Below are 23,088 nucleotides of genomic sequence, written 5' to 3'. Positions count from 1 at the left end.
GATTCTTTTTTCTCTTAATTGTACTTTGTTGTTTGTTTATTGAGCCTTGGTAGAATGCTAGGATGTGCCAAATATCTTCTTCAATATATAGAGATATTAATGTCCAAAGAAGAAGGGAACGGGAACAAACACTATGATATATTCCCTGACACATTCAACTTTCCAGATTCAAATATTTTCTTGATTTCGTTTTACTTGGTGGGAATTTACGACATACCATACAATATTCCTCATCGTCACATTGATTGACCTCAACCTACAAAAGTTTTAAACATGTGGTTATTTGTTAATACTATATTAATTGTCTTTAATGTTTATACAATGAATGTAAATAAGTTATTTACGTTCACTTTCAAAACGATGTCATTTTGGATTAAAAGATATAAAAAATTATAATAATAAAGACTATTATAATCTTAGAAGAAATTATAATTATAAAAATATTTTGACTTTTGCTCTGAAACAACATCGTTTTGAGTTCAATATAAATAAATTATTTACATTCATTATAAAATAAATAAACCTATATTAATCACATTTCTGAAGCAAAGGTGCGCACGTGTGCTTATAGTTGATACATGCTCAATTTAGATTTTAAAAGAAAAATTCGTATTCCATACTTGTTGTATATGTATCGGATACCGTATTATTGAGATATATATATATATATATATATATATATATATATATATATATATATATATATATATACTTGGATATAATGAGGTTGTGTTTGAATTTTCATGGAGTAAACTTAACACTGGTGGCTGCGAACAGCTCCTCTAAATATTCCGGTGGAACAAGGAGCTGGTGTACTTGCAATGTATTCCCATAATGAAATTAGTAAGAGCTATATATATAATAGATAAGATAAGGTTGTTCATATGTATATTTCGTATGCAGTGGCGTAGTCACATAGTGTGTGGGTAGGATCTTGGCCCCAGCTTGTATTTAAAAATTAATCACATATTTAATGTGGTTAAATAATTGTGACTAAGTTTCTGAATAATATTTAGTATTAAGTTCCACCTAAATTTTTGTTAACCCTAACTTAACAAATCAGCTAGGTTCCTCACTCTTGGTAAGCAAAAGAGCTAGGGATTTAGGATTTAGCATTTAGGTGGTGTTTGGTTGGGAGCTTTTCAGCGGATATCTATCTTTCTCAAGTATGGCTTTTAGAAACACCATGTTTGTTTCAACGTTTTTCACCAAAAACCCATCTATCCAATTTGTCTGGATTTATGAGAAACATAGATATCCGCACTGTTTAGAAACCCAATTCGAAGGTGAGATTTTTCGGAAAACCGATTATCTGACTTTTAATGCACTGTTGATTTCATAAAGTTACCTAATTTTTTCAGTAAAGTTTTTCTACACCAAACAATTTTTTTTTACATTTTTCTACCTATCTCATTTTATCTATCTTTCCAATCATTTCTCTATCTATTACATTTTCCTACTATTTCAAAAAAATTTCCTCAACCAAACGCCCCCTTAGTGAATGGACTCCATGGACAATGGGTCCAACTCATCCAAGCCCAAATAGCATATCCCGAAGACATATCATATCCATATTTATGCAAAGTAACACCACATTCACATCAATATTTTTTAGGGTCAAGTTTCTATATTTTAATCATTGGTTCCTTTTGCTTTATATCACTGAGATTTTCTGGTTGGGTCACTAGAATAAAGTAATGGAATAACATTTTATTTATTATCATCAAGTGACACCAGAATTAGCTTCTCTTGACTCTTAATACTTATAGTTAATTTGCTTCCAGTTTTAGAACCAAGAGTTTGGTATATAATAAGGGTTTTATGAGTATCATGTTATATCATACAAGACATGTCATGTCATAGACAAATAATCCGTGGGTCCTATGGAAAAAAGAAAAGAAAATGGGCCTCACATATTTTTGAGTCAATAGAAAAATTATTTTAATTGTGCCGTATAACATAATATTCATAAAACCCATATAGTAATTGTACAAATGGCTTTAAGCAGAAAGTAGAGACCGATATGACAATGTCTCCATTTCATCAGAATCTAATTTTCTGAATTGCTTGTCAAGCTAGTAGTTATTTATTAGTTTTATTACAAGCAAGGACAATATGTCAATTCTTGTTCCTATACTATTTTTAAAGTGGGTTTCAATTAATTTATTTGATGTTTAAAAAAATATTTAATTTTTTAAAGAAACTTTTTATAAAGTAATTATTTTATACTTCACTTATGCAAGTATTATATATGATCTTAGTTGTTGATCTCACTTATCTCTAATGATTATAATTTATTATTAGTTATGTGGGTCATTATATATAAAAAAGAATTAATAACTAAAAATTAGGCATATGATATGAAATGAAGAGGGCGAAAGAAGAGAGATACATGTTACAAGACAAGTGAGAGAAATAAGAAAGAAGAAAAAAAGGAGTAGAGAAGACAAGGAGAGATGAATGAGATAAAAAGGTAGAATTCTAATTCTCATTTAGCAACCATTTAGCGTACAAGAAACGTCAATATATAAAACCACAAACATGAATGAGGGAGTAATGCTTCATTAGTGTAGTGGTTATGATTCATGAAATCATAAATGAGGGACAATTGCATCATGTGTGTCAAACAATTACATAATTAAAATTCAAGTCATCCATAAAGTCACAACACTTCCCCCTTGGATGACTATATACTATGGATATACCTCGTTAAAACCTTGTTAAGAAAAGCCCAATGGATAAAAAAATTTAGTGAAGGAAAAAGTACAATATTCATAATTAACATACCACATTTTATATGTTAATATAGATTGCCTCATTAAAAGCCTTTCGAAGAAAAATCCAATGGGATAAAAACTCAGTAAAGGAAAAAAGATAGCAGTGTGTATAACTTCCCCTCAATTGAGCCGTAGAGCTACTCCTGGGGCTACGAAAGTGGAACAACATTACAATTCTCTATAACAGTTATCTTGTAATCTCTTATCATAATAAATTATAGTAATATTCATTCAATAGGACTAGTAATCCATTTACAATAGTGCTCAGCTCATGCCTCGTTAAAACCCATCTAGAAAATCAAATAGAAAAAAAAATAGCGAAGGAAAAAAAGTACATGACATAAACTACCAAAAAATTACACAAACTGCCTCATTAAAAATCTCTGGCCAAGTAAAAAAAAAAAGACCCTTTGGGAAAAAAACTTGGCAAAGGAAAAAAGAGTACAATAATAAATCTGCAGGGCTCCATCCTTCACTAAGTTTGCGCATACCTATTTCATATTCCAATTTCTCAAATTTGGGAGTAGGTGAGGGATTTAGTGAAAATTGTCACAAGAGAGAACTTAAGGGATATTAATTACACCTCTATCTCGAGTTACATGCCTATAAAAGAATTTTTGTGAAAAATGAAGTATTGTCAGTCTTAACATATACATCATTTATATGTGCAATGCAAGCTACATATTATCCTCAAAGAGGAAGGCAGGGATATTATCAATTATGGGTAAGCCACATGAAACATTAAAATACATTCTTGAGATATAATGCAATGCGCTCGTAATGATTTAAGGAAGTAGCAACTAGGCTTGGCTTTTATAGCCTTTCATTACTTTGCAGTGCTTCCATAAAGAGATGTCATATCTAATCTGTGATTATTAGACATGTAATCAACATCAAAATATTCCACCAATGTAAATCTCCATATCATGGATAGATCCTTGAAGATAACCAAAATATGATTAACGTCATTCCAATGTCTTAAAGGGCAACACTATGTCTAGTTAGAATTTTTACTGTAAATGCAATATCATGTTCGTTGCAATTTGCAAAGTATAATAGTGCTCCTATGATGCTTAAGATTAAGATCTTCAAGTCCTAATCCTTTCTTGTTAGTTTCGTTTGGTCTAAATGGATCTATATTCACTAATAGTGACCAGACCATCATTATGGAACTTATATAGTTACATTGGTGAAATAAAATAATCTTTTCGGAAGATACTCGATTTGCAAGCAAAGACAATAATTTGTATGAGACCATACAATGATCCTTGCAGCTTAATGCTAAACATGCTGCATTTTTAATTATTTCTTATATGGGATTTAGGGAATCCTTTTGGGATTTTCATATAAATGTTACAGTCAAATGACTTTACAGTCACGACGTCCATTAAATGCATCACAAGATACATCTTAGTTGCCACACTAATCAAGTAATGGAACATAATATAATCAATTACGGGAGGATAAGATACAACGTAATTAATGTCAGATCTTTGCGAAAAACTCTTATTTTTCCTTAATTGCCTCCTTTCATTCATTCTCGTCTAAATGCTTATGGCATTCTTGAATAATTTTAGGCTTTGGATCTAAATTATCTTTTGAGGCAACAAGAGCTACTTAGGAGGAAAATGAGTCATCGAAGACAAATATAATTTATCATATTTTTTCACGTATCAATATAGTTTAATGTATACATCAACATCAACTTTTTCGTTTCCCATGACACCCAGATTTGGCCGTTTCGCGTTCCCAAGATTATTGTAATTAACAGTTGCACTTATTTCACTGGGTTCACTTTCTTCGGTATTAACCTCTTCAAGAGGCACGATGAGTGACTTGTTTATCTTTTTTGTGGATTTATGTGTTGAGCCCCTGCAAATCATTCTCACTTCTGGCATTTACTAGACTCAAACATATTTCATTCCATTGGAATCTCCACCATATGTGGTGCATTCTCTGTAAGAATATGGGACTTAGTCACTCGTGATCAGTAAATACATATGGCATTTGACTTGCTAAATTTCCAAGTTAATGAATTTTTAAACTTCAAGTTCAATTATAATTACATATGAAGAAAGAGAATTCATTTGGTTTTTCTTTCAAAATAATTTCTTAGGATTCATTAAGCTTCTGGTTTACTCTCCTTAATACCGAAAAATGTCCTTCATTAAAATAAGAAGGCACAAGTTGCCCATTAAGTGCCCAATTACTTGATTATATATGGAGTTGAAAAGCTCATATAAATACTCAACCTTCTTTGAGACCCCATTTTAGGACATTGTGGAGGTATAATATAAAGATTGTAACAACAACCCGATAGATAGTCCTTTAGCACGTGGGTTGAGTTGTACTACAAGTCAAAAATCCCAATGCCTGGAGTCCAGTCACATTAAGGTAGAAGGGCTGTGAATATCGGCATAAGAGGTATATGAATGAATCGAATCAACACCAGAATGATAAGGATTCAGAGACTGAGCAGGTATGAGACTGTACAGTTGATGATGGCTTATAAGAATTAATAGGTACTACTTATACTAACAAGATGCATCTACTTTTCGGTAGCCCATAACGGAAGAACTCCATAGTTAAGCGTGCTTGACTTGGAGCAATTCTGGGATGGGGTGATTTCATGGGAAGTTTCTCAGGAAGTCTGTGAGTGAGGACAAAGCACGCTAAAAAGTTTTGTGTTAGTTTGTGGGGATAAACATTGATCCTAAAAGTCGCTGGGCATTACGGACATATATGGTACAACCAAAATGCGTAGATGGGAAACATCAAGTTCACATCCACGTCCAAGTTGAAAAGGGGAGTATGCTTAAAAGCATCTAGGCTAGCAAACTTCAGGTTCATGGTCATTTTAGAAACATGACATATGCGCAAACATGACATATACACAAACGTTACTTCATATTTCCCCCATATATTTCTAAAGTTTAATGAAGACTCATAACTTTCCAATACTATGACGACTTATGGGGTCAATTTTATAGAAATATGAAGTTAGTGGTCTATTATTGACCTCTTCAAGAGTGTCGCCTTGAGGTTATATTTCCTTTAATCAAGGAACAATATATTTTGTTTACTTTATATTCATTAGGCATTATATGTGCATGATGTCCTTCTAGGACAATTACTCGCACAAGAATATATTTAATGATTTGCAATATTCTACAAATGAATTATCGTTTGAACTTTAAGTTGATAATGATTGAGGCGTATAACTAGATAGACAATGTTTCATCAAATTTCTTATGATTTTTGACCTTTCACCTTTTTCTTCCCATAACGATGGAAGAAAATAATAATTAATTAAATTGATTTGCTAAATAAATAGCTAACTCTTCTAGAGCCACCACAATACCAAATATGGTTAGGAAAATGTCCACGGTAGTAATTATAACCACAACTATGTTACGATTATGTAACGGTGTTGCATTCACTTCAGGGAATGGCATATAACCAATTGGTCTTGGTTAACGATTTGTCATCAAAAAGTTTGTACAATAATGAAAGACATGATATTAACTTAAAATATATATTTTTTAAAGCCACACTCTCAATATTGCTATTGCTGGAGCAAACTTGAGGCACAATACCATAAAATATTTTCTCAAATATTGTAGAATCTTTTGTCATTAAATATGTGGCCTTAAGGTCATTATAAAAAATATTATAATATTGGCATGCTCCTACTAGGAGGCCTTAATTTATTCCTTGATTTTTTTCTTCAAGGTAACATAATCTAAGCTCTTTGGGAGCATTTAATCAAGTTTGTGGCACTTTTCTTAGCGCTATCAATAATTATTGTTTTTGACCATAATTCTTATCATGTCTAAAATTATAGTTTGAAACATTCACTTCAGGTAAAATTAGTTTAACTCATTGGTTTAACTTTATAAGTCTTTGTTCTTCTTATAACTACCTCTGGAGTATATTCGAGAGACAAAAATGTAGAGAATATTTTCTCTCAATATTTTATTTCAAATAATTTTGTAACATCCCTAAATTTGTAACAATTTTAAAATATTATTATAATAACAAAATTTGTCAAAATGTACATTTAATTATTTATGAGGATCTTATAAATATTGCTGAAGCTAATCTAAAACCAATTTCAGGAAATGTTACTGTCGCACATGTAACAGGGATAAGTACAAAGCTAACTTTATCATACTCTTATACCAAAATATATTCAATGTAAACATTTAAAACTTTAAAATGTAAATCCAGAGTCTAAGATTAACTGAAATATATCTTATACATTTATTAAATCTTAAGCCTAGCTTGAAATGTCCGAGATGTTATCTTCACTGCCCACTGCTAGCCCTAACCTTCAAAAATCTGCTTCACTGAGGGTCTCTACTCCTGCAAAGGATCATCACAACACACAATCACAAACACAAACAGTTAGCAAGAGGCTAGTAATCCTAATGCAAAACACAGTAAGAATAACCATAACTCCACCAAGCATCATAATCAATTCAATAATCTATTTGGATATTTGAAAAACTCATAGTTTATCATTTTTTAAGGACTAAAATCACTCTTATATATAGTCAAAAGCATGAAAACTCAGAGTTATTTGGCTAAAAAACATGGACTTTGAATTATTGACTTATGTGAATGATTTTTTCTTATTTTGTTGGACAACTGAGTTGAATTAGAGTATTAAAGCAATGTTTAAGTTAGAAAGACTTAAAGCAAAAAATTAGGTACAACCATTTAGTGAACAATAATCTAAATATTTATTGACACATGGATCGATCCAACTTTGGTTGCGTAGATAAGTTAGTGCTTGGTACATCAATCCTCATGGGAACGAAAACCCCACTCCTTTTCAATATATTACTTGCACGACTGGTGCAATTATTGAAGTCGCGGCAATATTTCATTAAGGATAACCATAATTCAATCAATTAGCATAATCAGCTCATGCATCAATCACGATATTTTATTAATGATAATCATAATTCAATCAATTAACATAATTGGCTCAAGCATCAATCATGATATCATAATTCAAATACTCATCATAATCAACTCAAGCAATAATTTAAATATCTCATTTAATCTTATTTAGTTTCATTTAGTTTCATTTAATTTCATTTAGTACACTTGTTAGTAAGAGAACAAGTGTAGACCCGGAAAATACCGTTGCCAGTCTACCCATGTGACCCAGGAAATCCTGTTTCCAGTCATGTATAATCAAATTTGGCCATCATCAAAACATCAAATCCTAGTGTGCACATCTCTTCCCAAAGTTATTACTAGTATCCCAAAAAACCATGTTGCCAGGCACCACTTTGGGAAGAACGGATCACATTATATAATGTTGAAGGCATAAAATCTAAAGGTTGTATTCATCACTTTCAGGAGATACCATCCCAAAAGCTATCTTTCCATTATTATCTTATCATAATCACACATAATTAAGAAAATTCAGTCTTGTCATAAATCGCATATTTGGAAAATTTCCTCAAAGAGTATCATAATTTTCATATCAAATACCCAACATTTATCCAAAGTAAGATCTATATCACACATAATCCATTTTTGAATCATTTTATCAGAATAAAATTCATGTCACACATTATCAATTATTCATCATCTCCACCTATTATCATTAAAGAATTAGGATTATACCCAAAAATAATTATATAATTAATCTTGTTATTTTCTAGAGGTTAAAAATAAACCCAATAAAATTCCCAATATTATTCATATATTATTACCCTATAATTAATTAAGGGTTAGGATTACATATAATAAATTCCATATAAAATTAACCTATAATACCTTAAGGATCAATATTACATATAACAAATTTAATATAAAATTACCCTATGATACCCTAAAGATCAAGATTTACTTAATAGATTCCAAATAAAACTATCATAGGATTCTCTAAGGATTAGGATTACATATAACAAATTTCATATAAAACTAATTTATTACTTCCTAAAGATTAGAATCACACTATCAAAATTCATATAAAATTATCCTATCTCTAGGGACTAGGATTACCCAGACTCCGTGTTTGAAGGGTTCCTTGGGAGAAGAGCAATTCGTGAGGGGAAGCGCAATTGATTGCCGAGGAAAAATAGTAACAACAGAATTTGAAAAGGGTTAGGAATAAGAAGAAAAAAGAGAAGATGAGAATGAAAATGGAAAGGTGCAGAGAATATGAAAGTGATTAGGTTTTGTTGGGTTAAGCTCCTATTTATAGCTGAAGTTTTGTGACTAAGACATTAGTTACAGGGTTTTGCTGTCTCTGTCTCATTGTATTCATAAATATCCATCGTATTTAATATATAGGATATTACTGACTCATTCTTATCTTTTGTATTTATCAGACAGGTTAGGGACGATGACTCATTCGTATCCTTTGTAGTTGTTGACTCATTCTTTATCCAATGTATTTAATATTATGATACACATAAGGATAAATACTATTATTATTATTATTATTAATTTTATTATTACTATTTAACCAGGGTATTACATATTTCGTAGATCTATTGGATCTTTTCAATCATGGTCTAAGTTATAACTATACCACAATTATTCATAAAGGAAATGACCAAGAAAAATAAATGCGTTTGTGCAATCCTTTCGAGATACATATAATATAACTTCTTCCGGAAGTTAACAAAATTAACAAACTTAAGACAAAAATATATTAGCCAATAAAATAATAATAATAAATATTTGTACTTGAAACAACGTGAAGAAAAAATCATAAAATAATCGAGAAATGAATTAAATCAATATAAAGTAAAATAATAAGAAACATAATCTAAATATGTATTTGCTACTTTAAGAGCAATAACCAACACTTGTCGTTTTCATGAGGTGACAGTAATCAACAAAGATATTATTTGACAACATATTAACCAATGTTTCAAAATATAAACGCTACTTCAAGAGCAATAATAAACAAACAAAGATATTATTTTCCTCAGCTATGGTTATGGTTGTAGGCTTATTTTTATGGCGTGAGATTCATCATTCTTGCTTTTATTTTAACTAACCACATTCATTTCATTAGTCATCTTTTCTTTGTCATGCTTTGACCCAAGGTAAGATATTCTATTATCCTTTAAGGGTTATATGTTGTCTGCACTCATAGCCTTCAAAATGGCTGGAGTTTTTTTAGAGTTGGCATTTAAATCAGCAGATCTAAGATAATGATATTCTGGCGGCGAATAAAAATTAGTGCGTTTGCCTTATCTTTTTCATTCGAAGCATCAATTTCGATAATCGCGGTAGCAAAGCCTTACCCTTAAAGGTGCATTTCTATGTTCAGGCACTAGGACAGATAATTGTTCCCACTCACTTCTAGAATGTGGAATTTGGGCTTTTCGATATTTGCCATAATGTTGTTACTTCAGGGACAGAAGGATATAGGCTGTCAAATACCCAATAAGGATTTTTAAACACTCACTACTACTTAAGGAGCAAGATTATATATATTGTCACACATCAAATATCATTTTTTCACTTCTACTTCAGGAACATGATGATATATGTTTTCAAATACCAACAGCTTTTCAGGTGTATAAACAAAAATGAAAAAAGGTGAATTGGTAGAAAAAGAAGAATTAGAAATTGATAAAACACCACATAAATTAATATCTACCAAATACCAACCTCATAGACAAAAAATTACTTTTGTGAAAACCTTTTAACCTAGGGGGTGGATGCATTAGAGGCAAGTGGTTGTTTCTTTTTTATTAATTTATTTTCTCTAAAGAGGGTTTTCAAAAACAGTGTTGCAATAGATTGTGATTTTTGTAAAAGACTATGCTATTGCAAATTCTCATAACTATCCATGCTGGTAACATGTTATAAAATGAATGGAGAATGAGATAGATACATGTTACAAGGCAAGTGGGAGAAATAAGAGACAAGAAAAAAAGGAGTAGAGAAGACAAAGAGAAATGAAGGAGATAAAGAGATAGAATTCTAATTCTCATTCATCAACCATTTCTAATACAAGCATCATCAATATATAAAACTACAAGCATGAACGAGGGAGTAATGTTCCATCAGTGTGGTGGTTACAAAATCATAAACAAGGGACAATTGTGCACCATTAATGCCAAACGGTTACATAATTCAAAATTCAAGTCATCTATAAATTAATATTTTAAAACAACATAATTTTTTTTAGGAAAAAGTTCACCAATGCCCCTGTGGTTTACTCCAGAATCACTTATACCCCTGTGGTTTGTAAAAAGGTATTATCACATATGCCCCTGTGGTTTCTTAGTTTTTACAAAGCACAGGGACATATGTGATCGAAAAAAAACCACGGGGGCATAAGTGATTCTGCAGTAAATCATAGGGGCATTGGTGAACTTTTCCCTTTTTTTTAATTCTAAACCAGCCTATATTATATATTTTTTTGATTTGTGTTAGAACCTGATAGCGATTCAAAGAATTAGATAAATATTATTATCTAGTGAATAATCGTCAAGCCGAAAGCCGAATGACTTTAATATTCTAATCTAATTCTCCTGAGTGAAAGACTAAAGTAATACATTTTATAAAAGATATTATCAAAATAATATAACTTAAAAATTAAAATAACAACTGGATACACGTATACAAAAGGAACATCAACTAGTTTTTTTTTTTTTCCTGGTGCCTTCTGTTGCTCATGATAACTATAGTCTTGTACACATTTGAAAGGAATACCAACTAGCGTAGTTGTTTTCTTATTGCCTTTTATTGTTGAGGAAAAGCTTAATGGAAAACGAATGATCTTTTGCTCAAAAGTGCTTGAAATATTGTAAAGGTGAAGTGTAAAAGTAAAAAGTTTGTATATAAATAATCATAAAAAAGTTATAAATGGACAAAATTATTCGCAGATATAATTTTTTATGCAAAAATCAAGTTCTATAATAGGTAAGTATATATGCCTCATAATCAGAGCCATATATACGCTGAACGTGCTTTATAAAGAAGAATAATGTTGCCGAATCGATCAAAATATCCATGAAGCATGTGCTTCATGCGAACAACACGTTGGCATAAGAGAGCAACAATTCAAAGAGGCTGCAACATGAAATAAATTTAAGAACATCTTGTAAATAATAGACTATGATTTTCTGTTCATTTATATAACATAAGGGAGGAATACTACTTTCATTTTTCACAGTTCTCTCATGTAGGATACAACAACTCAATCAGCATAAATTTATTGGCAATTCATCGACAAATTACAACATGATTCTTCCACGTATAATTTCACGTGATCAAGTCAGGTGAAAGGTTCTTAATCATTGGTAAATAAATCAATAATAATAATAGATAAAAAAGAAAAAAAATATTAAAATATAGTGTGAGAAAAAGATAACCATTGATTTATCTATCAACAGTTAAGAACCTTTTACATGATTTTATCATGTGAAATCACATATGACAGCATTCATTCGGAATTATATATAGCACATGAATAAAAACCCATAAAACTTGGGTAATTGAAGAGAAAAGTGGAACGAGCTAGGCAGCTAGCAGAGTTAAGGCTACAACTGGCTATGTATTTGATGTTGGATTATTAATGAATCTTTCCTCTAACGGGCTATTGACATATGAAGTGGACCTATAATGTGGAATCTTGCATAGGATCAACAAGGCTACGTTGTCTAGAAAATGGGCCCGCCATTGTCAAAGTAGGCCTAATAAAATGGGCTATGTTTATAATTAAGGGTTTTATTTTTCTTATGTTGCATGAGACAACTTGTCTCATGCAACACACAAAAAATGAATGGGACCCACTAAAAAGGAAGAGAAGAAAATAAAAAAGTGGGCCCCACCTACTTTTTGTGTGTTGCATGAGACAACTTGTCTCATGCAACATAAGAAAAATAAAACCCTATAAGAGTTTCTTTTTTCTCATGTCACATGAGATATCATTTCTCATGTCGTAGATACAATAAGTGGTGGGGCCCACCACTTATTAAAAAAGAAGAAAAAACAAAAAGGTCAACACGATTTTCGATGTCTCATAACATGAGAAAATTATCTCCTATTACATGAGAAAATGATTTCCCATAAATAAAAGAAAAATATGTTTCTCATGTTAGCATAGAATATTTTTTTCTCATGCACACACAGAAAAAGGATAATATCCATTTTTTTTTCTCACTCTTTTCACCTTGGTAGATCTCACCTACTTTTTATGTGTTATCCAGTGCAATATCATAAACATACTCTCCTAAGTGAAAAACGTATTAATGTTAACGTCAGTTTCTTCTTTTTAATTCACTCCTATTTATTAAATATGAATCCTCTTATTTAATATATGCATAATTTCTTATTCTGGTGTTTCTTGAAGAATGTCCTTCTTAACCTTCTCTTTTTTTAAAAATAAAATAAAATTTAAATCTTTTTTCAACCTAAACAAGGCATATTCTCATATTCAATTTCAAATATATTCTCTTTTAATTTGTTTTCATAGATAACTAAATTTAAAAATATCTATGCCAATATGAATGTATTAATTGACACACTAGTAGACATAGGATTCGTCTCGTAATGATCTTCTAGTTCTTGGGAACTGATTGTGTAATAATATACATTTCTAAGATAAGTAAAAAATACCAAATCTCAGTAACTTGTTCAGTCGAGTGGTCTCTAAATTGTCTCATACAACAACTAACAAAAAAACAAAACACAATTATCACATACATTAATTAAAACAGCATACATAAGAGGTGTTGTTGGTATGCCAATTTTTGTTTGTACATTGCTGATACTATTCAGTTTGGCAGCACATCATACAATCAATCAATGACCATCACTCACCAAACAGCATCCTTTTCCCTTTGGAGTCACGTTGCCTTAATCTTACTACCCATTTGTTCACTTAAAAATCCAACAACATCCTTTGGAAAATTTGCTTCCTTTCAACAACTCACCATGCTTCAGACAGGAACTGAATTCCTCTATGAAAGGCATTTGGCTAAGGAAATTGCAAACAAAAAGTAAAAAAGTGAAGCCACAAGGTTGTTTTAATGCCACCAAATTTATTATCTAGAGTGGAAAATAAAATTGATTAGTTGGTCTTTCTTCATCCAGTTCTACTTCAAGTTCAATATCCCAACCAACAACAACAATATCCATAAGGTTCTTATTTATATGATCAAAATTTAATTTAATTTACACACACAACCAACCAAATAATGAATATGCTCCTATGGCTGCCAGAAAACCCAACATTCCAACCTGGATGGGACATAGAAGAAATCCATGCCACATTTTTCAAATGCATCAGTTGGCAAGTGGAAGAAACCTTGGATATAATCAATTGCCCTTACCATTATGTCTGTGACAGAACATACCCTGAAAATTACCCTCCTTCTGTTGATATCTTGGTCCTTCTTTTCACTACAGCTTCTTACTTGGTGACTCTTGTTATTGTGATAATGGATATGAGTTTAGGAAGAGGAAGAATCTTCTTGAGTCAATCAAAAAGATTCCTGTTGCCATCTGGTCCTATATCTCTCCCACTTATAATCCTAGCCTTTGCAAAGGGTCCTCAAATTAACACAATATTTCCACTCTCTTGCACTGGTCCTGCAATTCTTCTACTTGTTCTCATTTCTGCCTTATCTTTTGACAATGGAGCTGATAAGGACATTAAGTATGTTTTCTTTGCAGCATCAACAGTGTCTGGAATTTTGCATGCAAGCTTATATCTGGATTCTATTGTGTTACCTTATTATACAGGTTTTGATGCAGTGATGTCTTCAACATTTTCAGGTGAGTGTGCATCTTGTGTATGCAGGAAAGAAGCATTGGTTGTGGGAGGAAAACTAGTGAGGTATAGGGGTTGGTCAATGACTACATTTTTGGTTGTGGGGGTTCTTTGTTTGAGGATTATATGTAAAATCTCTGGAGAAAATGCTGGGAGATTGTTGTCCATCACAGCCTTGATGGAAAGGTTTAGCTGGATCTTAATAACTGTGGATTGTGTTTATCTCATATCAAACTCACCACCAGAAAGATTAGTGTTGAGAGTTGCTGCTTTTGGAGGCATTTTTCTTTTGATTTTCCTTCATGTCCTCAAAGAGGCATGCAATCAAGTTTACACAATGGCTTATGTGGCAGAAAAATTGAAATGGGTATCAACCTCATTGCAAAAAATATGAAGAAAAAATAATTATCAAAAGCATAATGGATTTTGGGAAATCAATAGCTTAATTTTGTTGTAAACCACAAACTGTTGTTTTAGATGCTATTGCCATTTTTTTCTTCCAATGCAAATTAAGTCTTTTCTTTTTCTTAACTTGGTTCTTTTTGCTTGTCTACTTCACACACACAATATGGCTCTTAGAAATCAATATTTACTTTTCTTAATATCTGGCGTTTTATATTTAGTATAAGGGTTCGTTTTTTCTGCGATTACTGCGGATAACTTATCTGCAGTAAGCCCAATACTACGTCGTTTTGGACGGAAATCATGGTGTTTTTGTAATTTTAATTTATTTCAGGATTATAATAGTCTTTATATCTATAATTTTTTAAGATTTCAATACCAAAACGACGTCGTTTTGGGAATAAATGCAGATAAGTTATCTGCATTAACTGCAAAAACATTTTTCCCTTAGTATAATTCACAAAAAAAAAATCATCTGAACTTGACCACAAGCAACTATAGACAGAGCTGGCACCAATTCTTTGCTTTTTGAACCTTTGTTTTTTTTTTTTTTAACAAAGTGCAGTTTTCAAAGTAATTCTGTTCTTCTACTTCAAATTCAAAAACGATAAACAAAATTAATATGACATTGTGTAGAGTGTAAAATTAGGATGCAAAGATTGGGGAGCCAAAATCAAAATTTTAAGGGGATTACGGTTATATTTAAAAAATAAGATAAAACTTGAATGTAAAAATTGAAATTCAACCCTTTTGGATTGCCATGGCCCTGTAATCTCTCACCTAGATTCGTCCATGATCATTAATTAAATAAAGAAATTTCACTAATGTGCCAATTGATTTGCCGAATAAGTTAGATGCAATGTCAAATAATTTGATACCATTCAGTTAAATGATTTCATGTATATAATTTGGGAAAAAGAAGTATTCTTTTGAATGACACAAGCTTGTGTTATTTTAGGTGTTTTAAGTTTGTGTAAAACTGAGAAGTTGCTTTTTTTTCTCTCTCCTCAGTCATATCGCTGACGTGTAAAGTAAAAAAAAAAAAACTTTTCAGAATTACACAGAATACGACTGTGTAAATCACTAAGGTGGTGTTTGGTTCAAGAGTTTTTTTCAGTTTCCTAGCTAAGTGTAGAAGGCATTCTCAATTCTCCATGTTTGGTTCATGGATATGATGAATTTTATCTATCAAAATCACTTGCCTATCATTCCACAATTGCATGTAAAAATCAACAAATTCACTGTTTCATAAACGCTAAATGGAAGGTGGTATTTGACATAATACCGGCTAAGTCATTGAAATAGTAAAATAGAGTTACAACATTACCCTGGCACGTGAGATATAATAGTCCATCTTAATTAATTAGTAAATCAAGTGTAATTAATTAATTAAACATGTTTTAGTGAGTGAAATTAAGTATAAGGCTTAATTAGATGAATCTGAGTCACTTTGGAGTTAAAAAGTGTATTCAGTGAAAATTAAGGGGTATAAATGGGTACTAGCAAAAGTACCCAAAATATAAAAATAAAAATAGTAATATTCCTAGAATAATATTTCAGACTTTTGGGTAAAGTTTGGTAATTATTGGAGTTAAATAGATAGACGAACTAATACCCACATGTTACCACTTAACTTATGTTAAGTGATAAAATGCAAAAAGAACCCATCTTTCCCCAGAAACCCGTCGAGGAACAGAGACAAAGAAGGAGAAAGAAGAAGAAGGGAAAGGAGGGAGGAAGAGAGAGTGAGAGCAAATCTTAACCGATTGGAGTGATTCAAAAGCCTAAATCACTCTAAATCTTCCCCTCTTTCATAATCCTAGCTTTGTTTTGAGTGGGGAGCATTGTGGAGAGAGATATTACCTCTCAAAAATTCGGCCCTTTGGTGAAAATTGGGGTTTTGAGAGTTTCTACCTCCATTGAAGCTTTAGGAGCCATCAATCCTTGGTTGTGTGACCATTGGTGGTAAGATTCTAACCCTTGAACCTCATGATTCCTTGAAATTTGCATGAGTTAGGGTTTGTGAATAGTAAATTGGGATTTTTATGAAATGTAGTTGAATTAGCTATGTTCTAGGAAGAATGGAGTTTAGAGCATGTTGGGAAAAATGCTAGGAACGACATTTAATCGGTGGAAATGAGCCTAGATAGTCATTTGATAATTGTTCATAATATTGGAAAATTCATGCTTGGATTGGTTAGTATTCTAGCATGTTGAACAATTAGTGAGTTGAATGATTGATTGGATCCTTGTGATGTCTAGGATTGAGACATTTGGACCAACCGTGAGTGATCAACCGCTTGAACAAGCTACGGAGCTTGAGTAGCTCATTGGAATTGGTAAGCTCATACTTGTGTTGTGTTTTGAATTGAGTAGTTGATGGTTGATTGTGAAATACTCTTGGATGCAATGTGTTGATTGCATTACACCATGTGTAGGTGTTGGTTTTGGAGTAGAGTATTGTTGACATTGGTGAAGAACAAAGGTCGACTGAAGCATTGAGGTAAGCCTTCGGACCTTGGGTGTAATTCCCTTGATTGTTCCACCAAGCCCTGAAAGGGTAGTGGTGATTATAGTGTATATAAATGCAATGAAATAGTGTAATGCTTTGTTATACGTATGTGTATGCATTTGGTGTGGCATAGGATGGTGTTTCCCTATGTGGTATGTTGCATGACGATGCGTAAATCATACTTGGTAGTTAGCTGGCCAGTAGGACTATTTGCATCTGAGTTTCCTTAGGACAGCTTGAGAGCTCGAGGGATTTCTCCTGGAGATGTATTGCACTTTGCATAGATATGTATTTACTGCATTATTATTGTTATTGCTATTACACTGGTATGGAACTGTGGGGTGGAGAGATGCTCCAAGGACCCCTGGTTTACTGGATATATTCGTATATCTCACCCCGTGTTGTGGGGACCCCCTTTCAGGTAAGGATGCTGCAGGAGCCTCTGGTGGCAAGTGGCCATATCTGGATTATGCATGAAATGTGGCATTTCTTTTGAGTTTATGCATGCCTTTTGTAGTTGACATGTATAGGATTTTATTTTGAAAGCCCATGGTCATTTGTATATCTTGATTCATTGGATGAACTTAGCCTATGCTCATGCCTTTGGTTACACCTTTTGTTGATGGGAGCCAAGGGAATGATCATAGTGTTTTGTAAGCTAAGTTCTATGATTTGTAAAGGATATGTAATGTAAATGATGCCTACTTGAAATTCAATATATGCATGCTTGTTATGTATTGAGTTGTTGAATTGGTTGGGCTGAAAATCAATTAGGTACCCTTTTGTTTAAACTGGTAAACGATGAGAAAACAAAGGTCATGCTGCCCAAATTCTAGCTAAATCTCATGAGGAGAGGTTGGATGAGTGCTAGGATTTAGTTTTGGGGCATGGACAATTGGGGTTTGTAATGGGGATGCATTTTCCCCAAGGCTTGGACTTGAGAAATCAGGGAATTGGAATTCCCTGGCAGCGCGCTTAAGCGCCCAGGAGCGCGCCCAAGCGCCTTGCTGCCCCTGCGAGTGCCAATGCATTCTGCCTCCTCGCGCTGGAGCGCCCAAGTGGGGGCTTAAGCGCCCAGGATTGCGCGCTGGAGCGCCCTGGCGTGCGCTTAAGCGCCCTTTGCTGCAAAAAGTTGGGAGGCTTACTGCCCCCTCGTGTTTTAGCGCCCAGGGTGGGGTTGAAGCGCCCAGGGTTGCGCGCTTGAGCGCCCTGGTCCGCGCTTAAGCGCCCTTAGCCACTGTAGGAGGAGATACTTCTGTCTCTGCGCGCTAAAACGTCCCCGTGGGAGCTTGAGCGCCCAGGATAGCGTGCCTGAGCGCCCTGTTGCGCGCTTAAGCGCCCATCCACACTGGAATGCCTGATGCTTACTGCCTCCGTGCGCTTAAGCGCCCATATGGAGGCTTTAGCGCCCGATAGCGCGCGCTTGAGCGCCCGGTAGCGCGCTGAAGCGCGCGGGGCCTGTGACCAACACTCTCTTGTGTTGCTTCAAATTGTCCTAACTTGGGCTACGGTACTCCGATTTGAGCGCGGTTTGAAGCCACGCATATCTAATGAAGAGATCTACAATATAGTAGAAGTTGTGAAATAAATAGGAAGTAAATTAATGGTTTAAAAATGGAATAAGAACATGATGTTAAGCTTAATTGATATGATTCCGTAAGGTAATACGGTTATGATCACGGAATTGGGTATTATAAATTCGGTATGTTTTAAAATGAAAAATTTATCCGGATTTTAATTGAACCCATGTGATTGTAACTGCGCTTAATATCATAATGCGATGTTAACAAACCGGTTCTAGAACGGGGTGTTAAATTAGACAACGATGACAAAGTTTGCAGAAAGGTACAGAAGGTTCAGGTGAAGAAGGCAAAGTTTGCAAAATCTTCAACCTTGTTCCTCAAATTTCCCTTCTACCTTCACACCCGGGATTGAGAGCCTACCCACTAAATTTTCCTGGTTTTGCTTACCATCATGCTTTCCAGGTTCAACCCAAACCAAGTTTTGCTTCAATTCCTCGATTCTATGATAATGGACTTCTTGAACTAACAAAATTCGATAAAATTTTCAATCAACAATCCAGCGTGCTTTTAATATGGAAGATGAACTACGCAAAGTACTCAGAATTGAGATTTTGATGTCCAACTTACATATTCCAAAACATAATAAAGTTTTAGAATTGAACCTGCGTCTCATCTACGGGTCTTGGGTTGCAGAAAAGCATGAATGACAGCGGTTTCTAAAAGGGTTATTTTGTAATTTTACTAAATTTACCTATCAATATTTTATTTTCAACCAAACACACATTCAAGAATTTTATATAATTTTCCTAGCAAAATTTTATTCAACCAAACAACTTTTTTTACATTTCCCTATCAAATTCGCTTTCTAATCATTTCCCTATCAATTACATTTCCCTAGTATTCAAAAAATTTCTTCTCAATCAAACATCCCCTAAGAGAATACAACTTGTATCCTTTTAAACGTACTACTCCGAATAATTTTGAGTATCGCTCGTGCATAACTTAGCCCGAATGATTAGACCCCGTTGGCTCCAGGAATCAGGGGAATGTGAGTCAGCCCAGTATTCCATACAACCTGCGTGTCAAGGGACAAAACATCGTACACCCTCAGTTTAAGACTAACTCGTTTAATTTTGGAAACAAAACAAGAAAATCATGAAGCTGTTCTTCTCCGTCCCCACCTCAAAATCAAAACCGAACTCCACCAACGAAGAAGACAACAACACCTCGAAACAGTTCTTCACAGAATTCGACCCTTCGAAATCTAAATCTCCAACAACTAAAACCCTTATTATCCCCCCAATCCAAAACGAATGGATTCTCGTCAACAAAATGAACAACCTCGCATTCGAGCACGACACCTCCTCCTCCGCCGAATCCGGTTCCGATTTGGCGTACGGTCTCAACCTCCGTCGCGTTCGGGCAGAGGCGGCATCGCTGCAGAAGCTGAAGGACGATTTGAAGAGGCTGCCGGACGATCAGGGGTTCGACGAGTTTAAGGATGTCCCTGTGGAGGGTTTCGGAGCGGCTCTGCTCGCCGGTTACGGGTGGTCCCCAGGGATGGGGATAGGGAAGAATGCGAAGGAGGATGTGAAGGTTGTGCAGTTCGAGAGAAGAACCACCAAGGAAGGCTTGGGTTTTGTTAGAATGGTTGCGACTAATCATGATGCTGAATTGGGTTCAGTACAAGAAGACAAGTGCTTGAACGAATTGAAGGACTTGAAGATCCACACAAGGGATGTTAATGGGGTTGATTTTGAGGTTGAAGAGAAGAGAGTGGATCTTAATGGGGATAGTGACAAGCAAGAGATTGAGAAGAAGGAGGTTTTTTGGCTCACAAGTCACCTATGTAGCACCGATACCGACATGGAACACGTGACACGACACGATACGACATTCCGATACGTTAATTCTAAAAACGGTTAGATTTCGACACGTTAGGACACGTTGTAATATTAAATGATTTTTATTTATGTAATGTATATTATATTTAATATTCAATAATTTAACAAAAAAAAAAAAGTTAAACTTATAATACTATCAATTTTGCAAAGAAACATAAAATATCTCAAATATTTATATTAAACTCAATAAAATTATAATCGTAATCTAACGAATCTATTAGTTGGAACTAAAAATGCAATGCAATACAATCTTTGAACCATTTTTTGAGTTTCTACAATGCGTGTTGGAGTGTCGGAGAGTGTTGGAAAGTGTCGGACACGACACGTCAAGGTCTTTAAAGTGTCGGTGCTTCATAGCAAGTCACATTCGGGTTAGGGTGATTAGCAGAGATTTTAAAGGGGGGCGCTTGTATTTGAAGAAGGGGGAGATTCTTGATGTTGTTGGGCCTACTACTTGTGATGTATCTATGGATGAGACCAAGGAGGTCGTTCAAGGGGTGTCTCGAGATGTTCTCGAGACGGTTATCCCGCCATGTGGGGGATATGTTCTGGTATTGTATGGTAAGCATAAAGGTGCCTTTGGGAGTCTGGTTGAGAAGGATTTGGACCTGGAACTTGGCATTGTTAGGGATGCTGATACACATGAGCTGCTCAATGTGAAACTCGAACAGATTGCAGAGTATGTAGGGGACCCGAGCTTCTTGGGATATTGATTATATTCTATGCATTGCAGGACTCCCACATGGAGAAACAAATTTACTTACAAGTATGCATCTTGGGAATTTCAAATGTTTGTTTCTTTAACACCTGGATATGATTTAAGGATAAAATTGTATGTGTTGCTTGGGAACTTTGCAGTTTGTTGATGGTGGACATGATAATCTATTTCAGATTGAAGCTTTTATTTTTGAGTGGTGGTTTTTATATATTGTTTGAACAATCTATTTTCATTTTTTGGTTATATATCGTTAATCTATTTTCACTTTTGAACAATCTATTTTATTTTTGAAGATTTTATTTTTGAGTGTTGCTTTTCAGGGCTGCATTACAAATGTGGCCTCCATTAGATGATGTGACGTAATGAAATATGAAAAGGATGTTGGTTATCCTGTGTTGAAGTGTTGTGGGAGTATGTGGTTCATAGAGTTTACTAAAGGTTGTGCATTTTCATTGTCTAGGAAAAAATTGTTATTGTAACGGTGGCAATATATTATGTGTCTGTGCCGTCCAGTGGGTGATTTCAGTGTTGAGTTGAAATTAAGGATCCAACTTTGATGTGTTCTTGGTTGTTCTTTTGTCTCTGTTGGTATGATCTAGTATCCCCAATAGCTTTGTAGTGCTGAGTAATGGTGTAAGATTGTTTTGTCTCTCAGAATTGGTTATTGACTGAATTTGGTTGCTAATTGTGAGTGCCAACTGTTGTCAAGGGTTTCAAATTAGGAGTGTCCTTATATTCTTCTAAGGATGTTTTATGATAATTTGTATTTGATTGATGAACTGATGTTGAAGTTTGATTTGATAACTAATTTTTTGTTGCTATGGATTTGATGACATGTGGGAACAACACTGATATTAATTGGTGAATATTGGTGATGCTATGTTGTATTTTTTGTTGCCATGTTGCTATGCTAATTCGTTTTGTAATCTTCAATTCTATATGAGGGTCGTTTAATTGGTGAAAAGAAGGGATGAGGACAATTTTGGTTGGTTATTTGAATGGTTAATGTGATTCGTTTTGTGTCTGTGTTGATTATAAATTCTCATCTTGCTGAAAAACTCAAAAAAAAAATAAAAAAAATGCTACTATATAAAACCTGTGAAAGTTCTTTAGTGTCATAGTTTGAAGCTTAAATATTAGGATATATAGTGAACTAATAATCCTTTAGTCAAATACTAGCTTTTTCTAGTTCCTGGCACTTCCAAGCTGCACTATGTTTTGCTATTAAGGATGTTGGGTCTCTTCATTCTTTGTTTGGCGTTCAGGTCAACTACAACTTCTCCGAGGAATGTTTATGCATCCATCCAAGTACATGCAAGTACTAGAAAGAAGTGACTTGGTTGAGTGCAAGCCACTGAGTACTCCTTTATAGTTCAAGTCACTTTTATCAGCCTCTAGCTCTGCTTTATTACCTGATATAGAGCTCCAGATTGCCAAAATCAAAGATGGATGTTAAAGGGTTGTTGAAAATTGAATTTTCTATAAAAT

At 33.8% G+C, this 23,088-nt stretch overlaps 2 protein-coding genes and 1 long non-coding RNA gene across 3 annotated transcripts; all 3 read left to right on the top strand.

Annotated features, from left to right (window-relative positions):
* The first annotated feature begins 13,966 nt into the window (after window positions 1–13,966).
* LOC133301583 (uncharacterized) lies at window positions 13,967–14,543 on the top strand. Its single transcript, XM_061501235.1, has 2 exons — window positions 13,967–14,427; window positions 14,514–14,543. The coding sequence occupies exons 1-2, from the start codon at window positions 13,967–13,969 to the stop codon at window positions 14,518–14,520; spliced, it is 468 nt and encodes a 155-aa protein (XP_061357219.1). The 3' UTR covers window positions 14,521–14,543.
* A 2,094-nt stretch (window positions 14,544–16,637) lies between these two features.
* On the top strand, window positions 16,638–18,154 carry LOC133301596 (uncharacterized). Its single transcript, XR_009750220.1, has 4 exons — window positions 16,638–16,908; window positions 17,206–17,282; window positions 17,382–17,446; window positions 17,877–18,154. It is a non-coding gene; the product is annotated as an uncharacterized LOC133301596 (long non-coding RNA).
* Window positions 18,155–20,069: 1,915 nt separating this feature from the next.
* On the top strand, window positions 20,070–21,755 carry LOC133301582 (protein MOS2-like). Its single transcript, XM_061501233.1, has 2 exons — window positions 20,070–20,895; window positions 21,224–21,755. Exons 1-2 carry the CDS (start codon window positions 20,134–20,136, stop codon window positions 21,593–21,595), a joined length of 1,134 nt encoding a protein of 377 aa, XP_061357217.1. The 5' UTR covers window positions 20,070–20,133; the 3' UTR covers window positions 21,596–21,755.
* The last annotated feature ends 1,333 nt before the right edge of the window (window positions 21,756–23,088 follow it).

The sequence above is a fragment of the Gastrolobium bilobum genome, unplaced genomic scaffold (assembly GCF_033153095.1).
Source record: "Gastrolobium bilobum isolate Gb01-03AN ecotype WA unplaced genomic scaffold, APGP_CSIRO_Gbil_v1 utg8841, whole genome shotgun sequence".
NCBI lineage: Eukaryota > Viridiplantae > Streptophyta > Magnoliopsida > Fabales > Fabaceae > Gastrolobium > Gastrolobium bilobum.
The sequence above is the reverse complement of the archived record's forward strand: the minus strand, read 5'-3'. Positions and strand labels throughout refer to the sequence as shown.